Source organism: Aquila chrysaetos, chromosome 3 (assembly GCF_900496995.4).
Source record: "Aquila chrysaetos chrysaetos chromosome 3, bAquChr1.4, whole genome shotgun sequence".
NCBI classification, from domain to species: domain Eukaryota; kingdom Metazoa; phylum Chordata; class Aves; order Accipitriformes; family Accipitridae; genus Aquila; species Aquila chrysaetos.
In genome coordinates, this window is record NC_044006.1 from 57,280,921 (window position 1) to 57,299,185 (window position 18,265).

At 36.9% G+C, this 18,265-nt stretch overlaps 1 protein-coding gene across 1 annotated transcript in view; it reads left to right on the top strand.

Moving 5' to 3' along the window:
• The first annotated feature begins 959 nt into the window (after positions 1-959).
• Positions 960-18,265, top strand: part of MALRD1 (MAM and LDL receptor class A domain containing 1) — a 296,114-nt gene continuing 278,808 nt past the window's right edge. The window contains exons 1-5 of the mRNA XM_041122748.1: positions 960-1,122; positions 5,272-5,412; positions 9,594-9,688; positions 9,774-9,935; positions 14,624-14,717. Of these exons, the coding sequence (XP_040978682.1) occupies positions 960-1,122; positions 5,272-5,412; positions 9,594-9,688; positions 9,774-9,935; positions 14,624-14,717 (655 nt within the window). The remainder of the gene's footprint in view (positions 1,123-5,271; positions 5,413-9,593; positions 9,689-9,773; positions 9,936-14,623; positions 14,718-18,265) is intronic.

The following is an 18,265-nucleotide window of genomic DNA, read 5'->3' on the forward strand; positions in this document are numbered from 1 at the left end:
GAATATATAAAACAAGTGATGCACAGTGTGATTGCTCACCACTCGCTGACTGATGCCCAGTTAGTTCCTGAGCAGCAATCTCCCGCACCCCCACTCCTACCAGTTTATACACTGGGCATGATGTCACATGGTATGGAATACCCCTTTGGCCAGTTTGGGTCAGCTGCCCTGGCTGTGTCCCCTCCCAACTTCTTCTGCCCCTCCAGCCTTCTTGCTGGCTGGGCATGAGAAGCTGAAAAATCCTTGACTTTTAGTCTAAACACTACTTGGCAACAACTGAAACCATCAGTGTGTTATCAACATTCTTCTCATACTGAACCCAAAACATAACGTTATACCAGCTACTAGAAAGAAAATTAACTCTATCCCAGCTGAAATCAGGACAAGATACCCCTTTCGACTATCAGCATCATATGTCTACAGGCTCTGTAAATTCTAAATCTTTCCCTAGATCAGTCACTTACAATCCTTTTGATGCAAAATCAACTTTGAATTTCTCTGCTGTTTTCAACGTTTGATGCACAAACTCTTCATAAGTTTTGTAAGCATTTGCCATGTCCCTCTGAGAAAAGAGAGATCTTTATGAATGTTGGCCACTTAGTAATTCTACTCTGTTTTCCTTTTATTTTCTTATCTAACATATTTGCAAACTATCAGGCAATAAATCCAATCAGTAAGTTAATGATATACAGTTGACTTGCATAGCATGAACCAAAACTTTTAAGTCATAAAACAATGTTATAATTCAGTTAAATATTATCCAAAGACACACCGGGTTGAAAGTCACTGCTTTACAGAAACCATATTTCCCTTAAGCTGCAGATTCGGAAAGTGAGGTTCTAAAAACATCTTTCAGAGAGATGTGTGTAAATACAGCTTTTGCAAAGACGCTTCATGACAAATATTAGACAGTTTAAGTAATTATTTTCCAAGTGAAAGCTTGGATAGTAACATAGCCCATGAACAGATTCATATTCTTCTGGGTATTATATTGCTTTGCTCTGGTAGATACTCAGTCACCTACAGGAAGCGGATGCCAGCGTGGTGATGGCTCCTCTGCTCCATCTGGGGAACTGTGCATTTTCACCAACCAGTGTGGAGGCAGCAGTGATGAGAAACAAGGTATATCTCCGTGGGCTTCATCATAAGTGTGATATTGTTTGATAACTAAACATGGCAGCAGAGAGAACTAGGGGGGCATTTTTTTTGGCTACAAAAATGTTTGGGAATTCTCTCCCCCCCTTCCTCATTTGATTTTTCTATGGCAGTTTCTTCCTGTTTCAGTTTGATTTTTCCTGCTTAGTTTTCAAACTCTATACAGTGCAACTCTTTCATAAATCATCATATGGATATTATGTAACAAAGCAAGTGTTTCCTCATCCACATAAATTCAATGGAGATTTAACAAATATTACTTTTTTTTCTTAATTCATGGTAAAATTGTTTGCTGAAATTCAAGATCAAGGTATAAGCGACAACAGCTTTTTTTTTTTTTTTTTTTCAGTCTAGACAAGGGGGAAAATTTTCTTGAATTCATGAACTGATAATCCTAGCGTAATTGTTGTCACAATCAGAGGCTTTGAATACAGTTGCTATTGTTTCCCTCAAAGGAAAAATCTAAGCAGTGAGAGTGATTTTTAACTGCTAGCGTCTGAGTAATTTTGCATCAGAAATCTACTATTTCCAGAATACTGTAGCACAAAATGATGCTGCAAATTATTTCATATGATGCATAAAATAGTACTTCTCTTTGAGGATCTTTGTTCTGGAATGCAAAGAAGAGCTTGGATTTATCAAAAATTTTAATTTTAATTTAAAGCTTATCTAAGTTCCTCCACTTGTGCAACAAATTAAGCTACCATATTTGTTGGGTTTTTAAGATTTAGCTTTAAATTTAAAGTAGATTGTCTTCAGATGAGCCTGTGTGTTTCTGTGCACACTGAAAAATGCTAATTGGAGCATGTTAGCGATCATTGAATTCAGCTGAAATCTGTGAGAAAAAGCAGTAACTTAAATCCAGATTCCTCAAATTACACTTGTGTGCCCAGATACATGTTGGTTTTCTTATTCCAGTATGACTCCCTGTTTTATCCAAATATGATGCAGATATCTGTTTGGAACAGGAGTTTAGGATTAACTCTAGGATACTTGATTTTTTTAACTCTGCAAATAAGACAATTGTTAAGACTGTATTGGATACCAGTACATTTTGTAACTTTATTGTGTTGTATTAAAATGTATTAAATGCCAATGGCTGGAAATTACAGCTGTTGAATCCCCTGATGTGACTAACACATCTCAGGTTAGCTTTTTTTTTTTTTTTATCACTTACACAAGGGACAGTTATGCTATGTTGCACTGCATAGCCTTGAAATCCTCATTGTGCCTGGTCTGGGTTTCCCTAGAAAGAGCATTTCCTCCAGGCAACACTTTCTATTATGATTGCAGAATATGCAGCAAGAGATGCATTCTTCCATTAATTTTTATGGAGGCTTTTTATACTTGGTTTTTTTGAGGGAATACTGCTATAGACAAATGCTTATACGAAAGTAGAGAAATTAAAGGTTGCTCCAAAGACTAATTAAGAAAAATGAACCTATGGGCTCTGTGAAAGTCCTAAATACAAAAAAAAGTTGTATTTTTAAGTATGGATGAGCCAGAGGTGTGGAACTATGCTCTGAGTGACAGGCTGTGGGTGCTGGGGCTGCTTGAATAATGCTCTGGATCACTCCAGGAGAGAAGTTAGCTGTCAGACATAAAGATACAGATCAGGTTGTCAAACTGAAGATTCATCCTGCTGCCACCCCCTGTTCCGATTTGGGATTATTGACAAATTATTTTTCTACTTAGGTTTCAGCTCTCCAATCTCTTGTCCGTGACAGGTCCTTGCTGTTTTCTCTGGGGTCTACTCAGGTTTAAGGATGTTTCTGCACTGAAAATATATAAAAGTTGGAATTTCAGATGATGTGTTTTTATCATAATTTTGGAATTCATATGTGGTTTGTTTCTGTTTTGCTACAGCATTGGAAAAGCAACAAAATAAACCCTACAGTCATTTTTTATCTCTGAACCACTATTGCAAACTATTCACTGGAGAATGAATGGTCACTAACTATTCTTAAAAATATTTTACTCCCAGAATATCCCAAACTGAGATTTTGTACACGTACACACTTGAAACAGAACTTTAAACTGTGGTCTGTTTCTGTGAGACTTGGAATTTTTCCTTAGAGGTTATTTTAAATATTTGTTTTGTTCACAGGAAATTCTGCAAAAAATATCTAGAACATCCCACACATTTCCCGTGGTCTTTTCCTCTCTAAGCAGTGACTTTATCTTTGTAAATCTATCTTCCAGCAAATTTACATTGGTTTGCTTTCAAGTTATATTTTCTGTGAAAATGAATATTGCCTTGGAAAATAATAATGAATGATCAAGGGTTTATTTTTTTTAATTTAAAAGGGTACTGTTCTTTCTATTTTGTACATATTCATTTTAAATTGTTTTTTCAGCTATGAGGAAATTCCTGAGGAAATACTGAATGTGATTTGGTGCATTTTATGTAATGTGAAGCAGATATGCCTCAGCAGTGTTTGTGATTTTGATGAACCAGTGACATGCTTTTCAGCCACTTAAAGAGCTAAGGAATAAAAGCAGCAATTAAAAGTTGGTTGATGAATCAGCCAATCTACACATTAACTTGAGTCTGGAATGCTTACGTGAATTATATCTATTTTCCCCTCTCTCGCCTTATAATTAATTGTTGCAGTAAGTTGATGTGAATATGAAAGCCGTGAAATTGGACATCATAGTGTGACTATAAACGCTGCAGTTGCAACTTTATTTAAAATGATTAGTGAACTGTGATAATATAGAATAGACTGAAAGCATTAGCAGGGGCCTGGAGTGAGAACCAGTTTGAGAGGAAGTGCAAAGGCATTGTAGCTCTCATGTCTAACCAGAATCGTGATTAGAAGGCAGAGTTTGAACCTATCCACCTCTGCTGTGTAAGGAAAAATGCTGGTGAACTGAAAGTTTCTACACAGCTCATGAAATCTGGAGGCAGTCTCACATACCAGCCATTCTGCTTGGGGTGAAGTTGCAATAAGCCTCCTCTTTACAGATCCATCTGATTAGACTTTTTTTTTTCTTTTTTTTTTTTAAAAAAATCCTCCCACCACTACAAGTGGTTCAAGGAATGGGGCCATCCAGCCTATCAGGCACATGTAAGCTCATTCAGCTTGGATGTGATGCAAAAATGGGCAGTCTGACACCAGAGCAGAAATAAACATCTGTCCCTCCCTCCCTCCCAGTAAGCGATTATTTATCTGGTTGCATACCCACCTCAAAAACCCTGAATGAACTGGTACACCAAACTGGGTTCTGTGCCAGAAAGATGTGTTCTGCCTCCCTTTTCTAACCTATACTGCCCTACAGGGGAATGTGGAAGGGGGAGAAGCAGTCCTTCCCCACCACATTGCCATGTGCACTGGAAGAAATAAAGTCAGAGGAAAGACAAACAGGGAGACTATGTCATTCTGAGGACTTGTTTCAGCTCTTCTCTGAACAATATGGTTTCTGCTTTTATGCAGCAGCTTAGTAAAGATGATGAGCACTGGCAAACTTTGGAGTATGTCAGATGATAAGAGCCTCACCTTTCTGTTATTAGGCCCTGGGGGGTTTCTGGGAATGACCTTATACTAAGTTCCCAGATACTAACTTATACTACGTTCCCCAAAAATGTAGGTTGCAAAATGGTGAAATAAACAGTAGTGGGATAAAAAAATATTTTTACTATCTGGTTATTTCCTGGTGTTAAGTCTTTGTTTTGCTATGTGAGAACCCTGGATAAATGGAGGATATACTGAAATTCTCCAGCTGATAGCTGCAGTATATTTTAAGAACAGCCTTTGCATGTAAGCTATGCTAGCTTGGACAGTTTCCTACAAGTAGGTAGCTACAAAGATATTTGTGAAGGGAAAAGCATATGTTACAGTGATATAATATAAATGGACTGGTTTGGGTTTGGTTTGGCAGGGGGAAGGCTTGGTGGTTTGTTTTGGTTTTTTTCAATGTTCATTTGCTCTTGTCTCTCTTCCACTGCCCTGTTTCTCTTTGTTCATGATTTAAAAATTCTGACGTTTCTTACTTTTTTTAGGAGGCTGTACAGAGTGGTTTTGTGTGCTAATTAAATAGCAAGCAATGGTGAGAAAATATCCCTTTGCTTCTGTTTTTGCTGTTTTAATTTTTTGTTTGTTTGCTTTAATTCAGGTTCTTCCTGTGAAAAGTGTGATTTTGAAACTGATCTATGCAAAGCTCTTCATGAATTGAATTTGCAGCCTGGATGGATAAGAAGAAATGGTCAATCTAGCATGGGACCACCATACTCTGACCACAATGGGAATGACAGTGGTAAGAATCCTCATAGAATCCTCATGTTCTTTGAAGGAACCACGGGCTCTTACAAATTATATAGTACTCTATTTTATAAGTTGCTTAATTTTACTAATGTCTTGATAGTTCAATTGTATTCTGCCACATGTTTTCTGAGCAGTTGTGTCCAGGTTTCTGGGTGATTGCAATTACAATAATGCAGAATTCCAGAAAAAAAGACAGTATTCTAGAAAGCAATTCTTGTTATCATGGCGGAGCAAGTAATCACTCATTAAGAGTCATGTTTATCTACCTGAATGACCTTTACCTGTTTTGGAGATATCAGGTGATAATTTCAGTCTTGATGGTTGCAAAGTTTAGAAATTAGTATTGGGTGTCCCATTTTGAGATGTTATTTTCGTTTCTTCTTGGATAGGTGAGCGCCCGGAGTGTGTGTATCTATTATCTGTGGCTAATAATACTGCTCTAAATATTTTGAGAGAAGATGACTTTGGATCTGGGGACAGGAAGAGTTTTGATAGCCTGAGCCAACTCCTCTCTAAATCTTATTACAATTCCACTGCTCATCAAAGGCTGTCCCTCAACTAAGTAATTCATGGTCCCTGTCCTCAGACAAAGTATGTCCCTTATACTTGCCCAATTGCCAAATTAACCCTGCTTTCCAAAACCTGGCTTCTTCATTCTGTAATACATGATTTTCTTCATACCTTTTTAGCTACCTTGAGCCAACTTTTTTAGCTGCAGTAAGCCTTCTGCTTTCCAAAGCTGTTAGAAGGCATGCTTGTAAGAAAGCAAGGAAGGAGGTAAGGAATTTGATGGGGACATCTAATCTCACAATAAAGATGTGAGCTGGTTGAAGTCATCACCCCAAACCATTTAATCCTCTTCTCCTTATTTTCCATTATTCTCCTTCCCTTTCTCTCCACCCACCTCCTCTCACCTCTCCTGTGTACAAGCAGTGCTGCTGCAGCCCTCAGAGCAAGCACCTGAAGGCAGGCATGCAGCGTTGGAGGGTGTACAAGAATATAACCTTATGTGGGACTAAAGTGTCTTTGTAAGACTGATTAGCCTAGGTGTTTTTCACCTCATTCCCAAACTGTGATTATCTGGGGGTGTGGAAATCTGTACTGTTCTGAAGCAAGCAGCACCTCCTACACATTGCGTAAGCTACCAAACAGGTAGAAGTTCCGTATAATGATTAATGTGAATTGGTGGTTTAAAGGTGAATGCATGGAAAACTTGCTTAGAAATCAGCAAAATTAAAATGGCACAGAAATTTAAAAATTTCTCATAGAAAAAACATCAACAAACCCACTCTGAATGTTCCTGCAAGTTCTTATTCCACAGCTGACAATTTTCATCATGCTCTGTGATTAAGAAACTTTATCCATGCGATGTGCTTCTAACAACTTCATTTTTTGTTTGTGTGTAACATACAAGCACATCCTTGTGTGTACTATGCTTCTGAGATAAGGCTGCACTTAAATGTTGATTTATACTGATGGTAGCACAAAAATTTGAGTAACTACCAAACCTTTTTCATAAACACAAGTTTTATTTCAAGTATGTAAGTTGTGAAACACTTTGTCTTTAAAATAATAACAGCTCTTCCCATCAAAAAGCAGATAAAAGACAAATGCTGTGGAATAAAAATATAGCAAACTCTTGGCTAGAATCAAAATTAATTAACCAAGCAACAGTCTTGTTCTATCTGAAGTTTTTAGGCTTTGTGCTTGATCAGTAGTATACACTACATGAGGACGTAGCAAAGACCTGAAAGATATTCTTGCTTATAACCAATAAAAAAGGTTACCCTTATCCTGCGAAGAACTGGTGGGGAGGGGAAAATTTAACTTATGCAGAAACCCAAAGCCAGCAAAGGATGGAGAACCATCAACTTGAAGTGTTTGTTACAGAGGAAGCAAACTGTTCAGTCACCTGTATAATCCCATTGACTTGTTTTCGGTGCTCAGTCACCATTGTATCTGCCAGGTCTGAACTGTGTGGTTGCCATGCTAATCTAAGTTATTTTGATCAGATAACAGAAAGCTTGAATACCTGTACCTAATCAACTTTCTGAGAGGCTGTGTACTCAGATCTGTGAACTGAATGGCTAAGGAGATTTAGATGTATTTGGTTATTTCACTTTTCTACCTGGAGAATGGCTAAACTGTACTTTCATTTTCTGAATACTGGTTCTAATCGCCTAGGAAATATTTATCTCCTTATGGCAGCTATTCAAGTTTTCTCACTGCTGGTGACTCAACAGACTGTGTAATCAGTTTTATGTTGGTTCCTGCTTAAAGACCAGAAATTATATTGTATGGTGACAATTGAGCAGAATATGCTCTATGGCAGAGTATTAAAGGGAAGAGTTCCTGCCATCAGGGTAAGTAATTGCACACACATTAGCAGAAGAGCAAAGATCACTTGGTAGATGTAACTCCTTTGAAGATGTATGTAATCTTTTACAAGAACCCAACACGTTTTTTTTAGCTCTGTATCTTCTCATGGTTCTTTTTTTCACTGAAAATATAGTTGAACAGACTAGTGACAACCACTTTAAAAAAACGCACAAAACAAAATACAACCTGTTTTTAGTAATTGAAACCTGTTATCTGTGCAGAGGTTTAATGTAAAATCACTGTTCAAAGAATTTCTTAAAATTACTATTTCTGCCCGATCTGTGTAAGACTTAAAATTCCTGTGGCTGGTGAAATCTGACCTTGTTTATGAGCCTTAGATACATAGGGAACTGAAAGAAAAAAGTTCAAAAATTTATGAAATTTAAAACCAAATGAAACAGATTAGAGTCAGGGATAGAGCTCTGCTGAGGCACCAAGCCATCTGTTGGGGGTAGGAAGAATATCCTTGCAGCTGGCAGGCTCTGAAAGTGCTGCCTGAGCAGTCATGAAAGGCCTAAAACCTAGGAGGAGCACGGCCACAGCTCTGGTAGCAGGCTGCGAAATGCTTCTCTGGGGGGGACTGCTCAGCTGGCTCCAGCACTGACCTAGTCTTGTGGTCCGTTGTCAGTGACTTTGCAATTGCACGCAAGGATAAGAGGTCAGGGTTGGTAGTTTTATAAATGAAGTATTTAGATCTTACTACACATCCTCTGATATTTGGTTTCTGTAGTAAATCTTTATTATCAGGACTTTTTTATTATTATTATTCCTTCAGTGCCACTTGGCTTTTTTCTCCTTCATAATTCTCCTTTCATTTACATGTTAATGTCAGAGGGCAACAGTTTACCTGACATTGCCTGGAGTTTGGGAAGTAGGAGAGAAGGGAAAGGAAGAAAAAAATTAATAAAAGAATGTGAGCCTTCCCCCCCTTGAATCCTGTAACAGCTAACATCTCTGAAATCTTCATGTTCAGGAAGAGCCAAGTTTTGACCAGCAGTATTTGATATCCTAAGATAGGGTGGTTGCCTTCCATCTTTTAGAACGTCTGAAACAATATAGTCAGGAAGAGACACAATCAGTCAAAAGGCATAGCAACAACCATATTTCACTGACTCTTGTTGAGCTGTTACACTTCCAAGTAAAGCAAAGCTTTATTTGGAGTTCTTTTATAAATGGAAAGATAATGGTATCTTTAATGGTAGTGTGGAGATTCTGAAGACAACCCTTTATATTGGGAGTGTGTGCAAGGATAGTACGACCTCCTTTCTGCAGTGAGGCAATTTTCTGAGCAGGCAAAAACCAGACCCATGTCCTGTGGAAGAGAGGAACACCATAGCCTCCTGTCCCATCTTCCACCACCTCCTTTAAGACTTGAACTGTTGTAATAAATCTGTATTGTTGGTCACAACAGTTTGTTGTTTAGGCATGAAATATGTGATCTATTCAATAATTGGAGTTTAAGCTCTTTGATCAGCTTGCTGAGTTAGTCCTACTTTGTCCCAAAATTTTGCACTTATTAATTGAGTATTCAAGCCATCAGCACATGAAACATTTTGGAACCCTACTTGAAATTTCAGCGGCAATGTGGAACAATGTTATGTCAATATTTAATATGAACAAAAGCTTGGCACGCAATGGGTACAAGTGTAATATGAATCTTTTTTGGGGAAGAACTTCTAATTGGCTTTTTAGTTAATAATTCATACCTGTATGTATGCCTCTTCTTGTTTTACTGTTATATTTTATATAACTTTTTTCCAAGCTTCTAAGTTTTCTTTTTATTCCTTTTAATAGCTTATTTCCTCTCATTGTCCTCTAAAATGCGATCCTCTTCTGCAACTTTAAGGACCAATGTTTTCCTTCCAAATGATGAAGAACACATTTGCCAGGTATTTTGATGCATAGTCCTTGTATTGATTGCATTGTTTGTCATAGTACTTCCCTGGAATAATCAGACCTTTTTCATCCTCCTAGATCACATTTCATTATTGGATCAGTCAAATCAGTGGAACGTTGATGGTGGGGCTTCAAAAGCACTCTGAAGATACTATTATAAACATCTGGCAAGTTTCAGGAGAACTGCAAAATCAGTGGAAAGCAAATACCATCACAATCAATAGCACTGAAAAGTATGAGGTTGGTAAATTGAGGTGACTGTAAATTGCACTTGTTAAATGGTTTATAAATTGTGGGGTTTTTAATAAGTCAAACCTAAATATTTTGTAAATGGAAAGCATTAGCATGAGGTAAGAGAGAGAGAAGCCATTTGGAAGTTCATAGTTGTCTTTAACAAATACTGCTTTTTCTTATCTCTTGGTGGTGTTAAAACTAATGCTAAACATTACTTAAACTGTACATGTCTCTTAAATAAAACAATCAGTCTCATTGCATCATAAATTATCTACCTGCCCATAAAGGTGATATACTCGGGATCTTAACTTTCAATACAGTATTCCCTTAGCCTCAATCTAACTGTACCGATAAACTCAAAGTTTAATTTATGTAGGAAATACCATCCTATACTATGAGATACTGTTCTATAGGGATGCTTCACATGACAAATACTGTACTTAACTATTCATTGTAGCTTTGAGCCTTTGTCACAGAACACATGCATATGGTTTTATTTTGCTCAAAGCTGCTGAAAAACAATGCAAGTCTCATAGGCTATTTAAATGTTTTTACATGTGCATTTACACAAAACATTAGCACAGTAAATGTAACTTAGGGCTATAATATCATGGATGATGTATATCCGCTGTTATGCATAATACTGGAGGGAAAGTGGGGAGCAGAGAAGAAAATTAGAGGCATTTCCTCCTACAGTAGTTACTCTGAAGAGTTGGTTAGCATACAAACCTGAAGGCATGAGAGCACAACCTCATTTCAATAAACCATATGAGTAACATAATTACTTGACTTGCAGAGGTAATGTTGTGCTAAAGCATCCAACAAGATCTGGATTTTTGAACTAATACTTGCCTGCTCAACCCTGACTGTAAATGTATGTTACGGAACACCTGTACCTAACTCAACACAAGTATCAATGTTGTTACTTGTCAATACTTTGCCTCTACCTGATATATGTAGAGCAATATGAGCTTGTACCAGAAGGATTAACTTTTAGATTTACTTTTTCATCCTTCACATTGTTTAGAAAATTGAGTGAACCTGGGAACGGTTAATATAATATGGCATCTTCTTCCTCTAAATTTCTGGATCAAATCCTAATTAGATTATTGCTTACAAACCTTGTTATCCTTTGGGCTCTATAAAGTGAACTGATGGGTACAGTCCAGCTTTAGAGGCATTTGTCAAACTTACTGCAGTAATCATTACAATTGGCTAAAGAAATGTAGTTGAGTACCTCACTAAACCTAGACGATGAAGCTGAGCAAACTTTCGTCTTTGGTTGCATGTTTTTCCTCCAGTGACAACTTGCAAGATGCTGGTCATACAAGTGAATGCAATTCACTTGCCCATTTGCACTTGTTCTTTTGATATGGCAAGATCTTTAGCCAAGAGGGCTACCTGTGGCACTTTTCAAGATAAAATTTTGATGAGTAAAGTTTCTATGGAAAAAAAATGAATGGGAAAAAAAACTTTTTCTGGGGTGTAGAAATCTCTTTGAAATACAGTGCTTGAGTATTTTTGTCAATTTTGCAAGCGCATTTGAAGTGAGATTTTAATTAAAATCAACCTCTGCTGCTTATTTGCTTTGTTTATTTTGATGTTGATTATTTAATACTTTTGTCTCTTCCTACTTAAAAAAAAAAAAAAAAAAAAGGGTTGATTAACTCTTTATGGGATAGGCGATTTGGTTTTGGCTTTCAAAAATCTCCAACTGTAGGGAATTTTGAAATACAAAGATTACCACTGCTTTAATTACTCAATACATGACAAGCTCAATATGTTTGTTTTGGCTGGGTTTTGGAGAGCTGTATCATGGTTTGCTCTCCTAAACTACTTTCTCCCTGTTCTATTGAGAACAAATTTCTGTCTCCGAGACTTCATTAAGGGAAATGGTTCTGGGTTTGGGGTTCACTTTTGTCTTTGTGCTTGATTCCTGTGTTTTACCTTGGGCTTTGCCATGGCTGTACTTGTGGGGGAAGCCCAGCTTGTTTTAGATCCCACCGACATTTCCACTACAGCTTTCCTTGCCGCTAATTGAGCTGCAATGTTAACTTGTTCTGATGGCCATAGATATTGCATATTTAGGCAGCAATTATTAATTACAGTTATGAGCAAATAGTGTCATTAAGTAGACATTTTCATTACAGATTTTGGGACTGAAAGAGCTCTAGACTTTGTGTGAAAGGGAAAACTAAACAACTTCTAGCTCAAATAAATGTGGATTGGAGTTGAGGTGGTTATTATTGGACTGAACGCCTCAGGGGAGGGCAGATGGGTATCTGTGCCAAATAAAGCCTGCGTAACCTTCTTTTTAGACCCAAGGGCAGCTGGAGGCATCTAGCATGATTTTTTGTCATGTGGGGAAGTTAAGACACGATGAAGAAAAAAAATAGAACTGGCGCTTTTCTAGAGAGGTAGGTTCAGAGTTGCAGCACTGACTCTGCTCCTAGTTCAGTCCGTAGTAAACCTTTCATAGACTTCAGGGCACCTGAATCCCCTCCTGTAGTCAAACACTTTTAAATAGAAATAGCTGGTTTCTTTTGTCATTGGAGAAGCTTCCCCAGCTGTTCAGAATACCAGCATGTGTTGAATGTCTACAACATCAGTCAGCAAGGAGCTCTTTGTAGAGACATTGATAACATATACATTTAAAGCAAGCCTCTTAAATCCATGCTTTTTATTATATTGACCATATAAACAAACTGTTCACGAGTTTCGAGGAAACAGAAGTTGTCAAATACTTTGTGTGCTCCAGTGGCATATGAACTTAAAGCCACTTCTGATTTTGCACCAGCAAAGTGAAAGTGCATCTCTTTAGCATTCTTTAAATCACTGTGTCTCACTTAAAAATAAAATCTGACTATAAAGCCCTAACTGCAAGCTATATATAAATATGTATGATAAATTAAGTTATTAATAACTAGATTTTGACCTCACAATGAAAAATCAACATGAAAAGGTCAAATATTTGTCAAATCCTTGATATTAAATAATATTAACTATACATGTTGTTGCAGCAACATTCAACAGTTCAAAAGATTGTTTTCTGAAACAAATCAAATTAATAAATTTCCAAGGTACTGCATTTCAGTTGTATAAACTTATTATTGAATGTGATATGATGCTATTAATATTTAGTGTGGCATACTTATTCTTTCCAAGTAGGCATCAACATGAAATGAAATAAACATCATTATATGAAAAGAATTTCAAACAAAAACATATCAGGATTAACCCTGTTCCTTCAAAATTTCTGGATTTCAGTGAACTACACTCTTTCCATTGTGCTACAGGTGATCAAAGAAGAATGAACACATGGGGTGACAGTATTTCTTAACAATACTGTATTAGAAAATGCAGTTGTCCATGTGTCTGCTAACAATGGTTTTCATAGAATAATTGCCAGAGAAAGTGGTTACCAGCCATTCTTCTCTTTGCAGTGTTAAAAAAAAAAAAAATATATATATATACATATGTGTATAAAAAAATAAACGAGACCTGGATTTCTCACTGGTGATATAGCAGATAACATTACACCTCTCTCTGGTTGCATAATGCCAGGATAGTTTGACTTTACAGGCTGCCACACTTCTTGTGCAGGTCAACTACAGCTTAAGAAAAACAAATAAACAAACAACCCCCCCCAAACCCCCCCCCCCCCAAACCCCAACTCATAACATAATGGTCGTATCCTTGGCTGAGTTGTGTCATCTTGTCCAGTGGAATACTGTACTCTTGATGATAATTTATAGGATAAATGCAGGTTTTCTGCTGTGATCTCTTAAATTAGGCACAACATTGCCTGTGAACTCTAAAGCTAATATTTGAAAACTTATTATCTAGCTAACACTGTACATTTGCTATTAAGAGCTAGAATGTACCTCTAGGTAGATTGTGTCCCCAGAACTCTGCAAAAGCCTAGAGCTGTAACATGCCAAGTTATGGCTAGGGAATAATTTAAGGAATGTTATTCATATGATCGATTTGTTGGGTTGTTTTGATTGGTGTGGGTTTTGTTGGCTTTTCCCAAGGACTGTTGATGATCAGTCCCCTTCTACATCACTGCAAAAAAAGCTGGTAGTCTCTACATTTACAAATGTAGATTGAAATCCGCCCTTAAGATGGAAATGTAAAATATTTGTAACTTTTTGTGTATAGAAGACTCTCTTAGGAAGAAATGAATACAGTTACAGAGTAACAGTTGACCAAGTACTCCTTAAGGTTTGTTTTGGCTAAGAACTTCATGAAAGACTTCTGACTGATGATGTTTGTTGCTCTGACTCTGCTCTGGCTCTGTGATAAATTCTGAAAGCAACCAGAAAAGGTTCACATTTCCAGTCTCTGGTGGCATAATGGCTTGATAAAGCATAATACAAAATCCTTTGTATTTCTTAACTGTTGTGATCCTTGCTTAGATTTTAATGTATTTTATTATGGTTTTCAGATCCTTCCTGTTAAATGCTACTTCACTCTTGAGTTAGATGATTAGACTATATATCTGTGCTGACAAGCCACAGATGTGTGAAAAAAACAGGATGGTAATCCTGCAAAATTGTTAAGGGCATGATTTGTGTTCTCATATTTCTAATAGAAACTCTATGGACTAGACTGGCATATCTTGGAAGGTTTTTTCTCTTGTCTGTGACACTGGTGAATGCCATTTCTTGTTGATTTGCTGTTAATCTCTGCAGGTTATCTTTTGGGCGATGGTGGAGACCCAGAGACAAGATGAAACTGTTGCCATTGATGATATTACTTTCAGTGAAGGATGTTCTCTGGCCTGTGGTAAGAATAGCTGTTTTTCAGGAGACAGATCATTTTACTTTGTCTTTCCCTTGGATTAGAAAAGAAAACACAAAGGAAAGCCTTTTGGTATTCAAAGGCTTTCTTAACTCCACATTTTCATCTGGCTCATTTTCATTCCTCTAAACCATCATCTGTCTTGTCATTCTTTGTAATTGTGTTTAGATGTGATAATAAATACCTTAAGAAATCTGGTACAGTATAAATGTAGCTTCCTGCAGCCAGGAAGTACTAAGGCCTCAGTGAGCAGAAAAGATCTACTGGTTTTGGCCAAAGAACTGATGTGTTCAGCCCGCTCAGGAAAAGTTTTGGAGTTGACTTTAGGGAGATTCCCAAGGCACTTGTGCATATTTTTAAATGTGTGAAGGTCCTGATCCTCAGTTATGTAGTGGGGCTATTTTGTTCCGCTCTGCTACTTCCAAGAGCTGTAATGTCAGGCTAAGTCAGCTCTGCAGCCAGACCATCCCTGCATGTCGGGTTTCTTTAGCAAAACATTTCCTATTTCTCTTTTCAACCCAATGTATTTTCATGGGAAAGGAATACTACCCATCCTAGCATAAATCAGATTGCTTGCTGCTCTGTATTACACAAGAAGATTGCACTGTGGCACCTATGTCACATCCTCAGGTGAGCACAGTCCTGATTCAGAGCACCTCCTGTCTCTGAGGTGTACCACAGGCACTAAGGGTTCAGTCTTTAAATTTAACTTGAGGTATGGAATGCAGTGTTTGACACAGACCAAGCCTAGGGTAATGATTCAGGCAGGCATGTATACCTATTTATTTCAAAGGGGATCTATATTGGGGAAATGAAGTTTCATGTAACTAAACTTGGTCATGTAGGTCTCTCCATGTTTCCACTTTCTTACAATGGAGAAATACAGAAGCAAATATTATATAAATATTTTCATGCCAGGGCCCATCTAGCTTTTCTGTTTTGTAGAAGTTTTCTAACTGTACAACTTAAATGAGCAAGGATGTTAATTTAAAACTTTGGGCATACTTGTCTATGAACTCACGTAAGTTTACAATATGCTTTCTTTGAAAAAATGAATTTGAAACTGACAATGAAAAGAGGACAGATGTGTGATTCTCCCAACTTTATTCTGTTCCTTGGAGGATTTCTGCAGATGAAAGAGGAGGTTTAAAATGGAAAAAAATGCATTGCTAGATTCTAGCAACCTATATAATTGCTTAACCAGTTCCCACTGGAGGATATAAATCTCTCTGTACAAATATATTGGCTTTTTTCATAAACAAAATGCTTCTAAAGCAAACAAAAATGAAAAAAAAAAAATCAGTTACAGAGATGAAATACTGTCTCAAAGAGATGAAAAAATAAAAAATTGAAACAGAACCCGGGTGTACTCACCAGAACTTATAAATCTAGGTGTTAAACTTACCTTACGTGGCAGCTGTTGAAGTATATAGTGTGACATACAGATTGAGTTGCCACACTGTTAAGTACCTCAGGTATATTCTAATAAAAGCCAGTTCTTTTCCTGTGCTTCCCGTTAGGAAAATCAGCTTCATTATGTGACATCTAAATTGCTCACAGGAGCCAAAAAGAGGGTCAAACGATCTTAATTTTCTCCCTGAAAGAGGAATTTTACTACTGAACATTTTCTAATAATTAAAACCTCAGATTAATGGTTGTTTGAATTTGAAATAATTTTTTCTCTAGTCCTTATGGAATGTCTGGATAAGAAGACTTTAAATGAAGACCACTTTAATTGCATGAAATTTTTAGTTAAAATTTGCATTTTTAATGTACCCTTCATGATTTTCAATCCCAGTGTAAAAGCACATAAGAAATGACCTGTACATTTGTATTCATTAATATGACTATGCTTTTAGGGTCATGAGTAAAATAGCTTAAGTATTTGTGCTTTCAGGAGTTTCTTGACACAAACTGTGATGGCTAAATATAAATGTAATTTCATTAAGTTTTAAGTTTTTTCTTCCCTTCTCTCCCTCCCCTGTCTCCCAAACTGCTCCGCTTCAGTCTTTTGTCCAGTTATGCTAGACAGTAAACTTCATGCATTTAAAAAAAAAACAAAACAAAACCCTATCTTCAGTATAGCAATTTAAGATACTCTACAGTTTGTAGTTTTCCCAACAGCTGCCAAATTGTTTCAGTTATCACTCAAAACCACCACAGCTTTTTATTATACAATTGCATATGTACCGCAGAAAAAATATTTTAGCTGTCAAATAGCAAATATTAAAGTCATGCTTTAAAATATGCATAATACAAAATTCTCTTATAATTATACCTTTAGTAGACCTTCTATTCAAGGGGTTCATATTCTTCTCCAAGTGTCCAATTGCCTTGCAGAACTCCCTCTTGACTCCTGACGAATTATATATGTGAAGAACTCTAAGATTGTCGTTCTGATCTTGCCATAGGGGTGAAGGCAAAGAGCCCCAAGGCATGAAAGTTGAATGCTATAAGGGAGAATGAGTTTTTTGTCCTCCTTAAGTCACTTGTAATGCAAAAGTGGTATACCTTCTCTGCAAAGCTAGTTTTTTTCTGGAAAACTAGAGTAATTATATATGTATTATTTTGACAAAAATCCAGTATGAATACTTCAGCTGAAAAAATCTCAAACTCAATTCCTTAGTTAATTCTAATAATGCAGAAATGTAGCCTTTAGTATCACTGATGCAGAACCAGATGCAGGGTCTTTCAGATCAACTGCTACAGGGATGGGAGTCAGAAAATCCAAAATACTAAACTTACTGTTGTCTGACATGCTGCAGAATTAAGAGGTGGAAAACAGGTATTTTGTCCCAAGAGACTGAGATTATTGTCAAAACAAACAACCTCCCTCAGAAATATTTACAACTAAATTAAAAAAAATGCAAAATTAATCAAAATGTTTTGTTTCAATAATTAAAAAGCGTTTAAAGAGCTTGATTCCTTTTGAGTGTATTTGTAACTTTTTTCAAATGTGGAAATTTGACAAAATCCATCCTTTTCTAGACCATTCTAGAATTTTGCATTTTCCATGGGAAATAAGTTTTCCACAAGCTCTTCTCACTTAATATACATGGTTTAGAAAAAGTGCACGTGTTTATGCAACACTGGAACAAGGAAGAGATGGGACGTTTGTAGCATCAGCTGGACAGGACATTTCACTGAGGTGTCAGTAATGTGAATAATGCAATAACTCTGAGATGCAGTAGACAGTAATGTGTATATATATACTGACATAAAATTGTTTCCTCCATACAGTTGGGAATCTCCGTGTTTTCTCTGGAATACCCTGACTGCTATTTAAAACTCTCTCTTAACCAGAAGATTGCCTTTCCCCTGCAATAATATTAAGAAATGAAACTTCCATTATCATAGCGTAATCCCATTTAAAATCATGCCTTTCTTTCTGTAGCCGTTATTAATTACACAAGATTTTGCAGCTACTGTCTGGCATCTTAAACTTCATAGAATCATAGAATCAGAGAATGCCTTGGGCTGGAAGGGACCTTTAAAGATCCTCTAGTCCCACCTCACTGCCATAGGCAGGGATG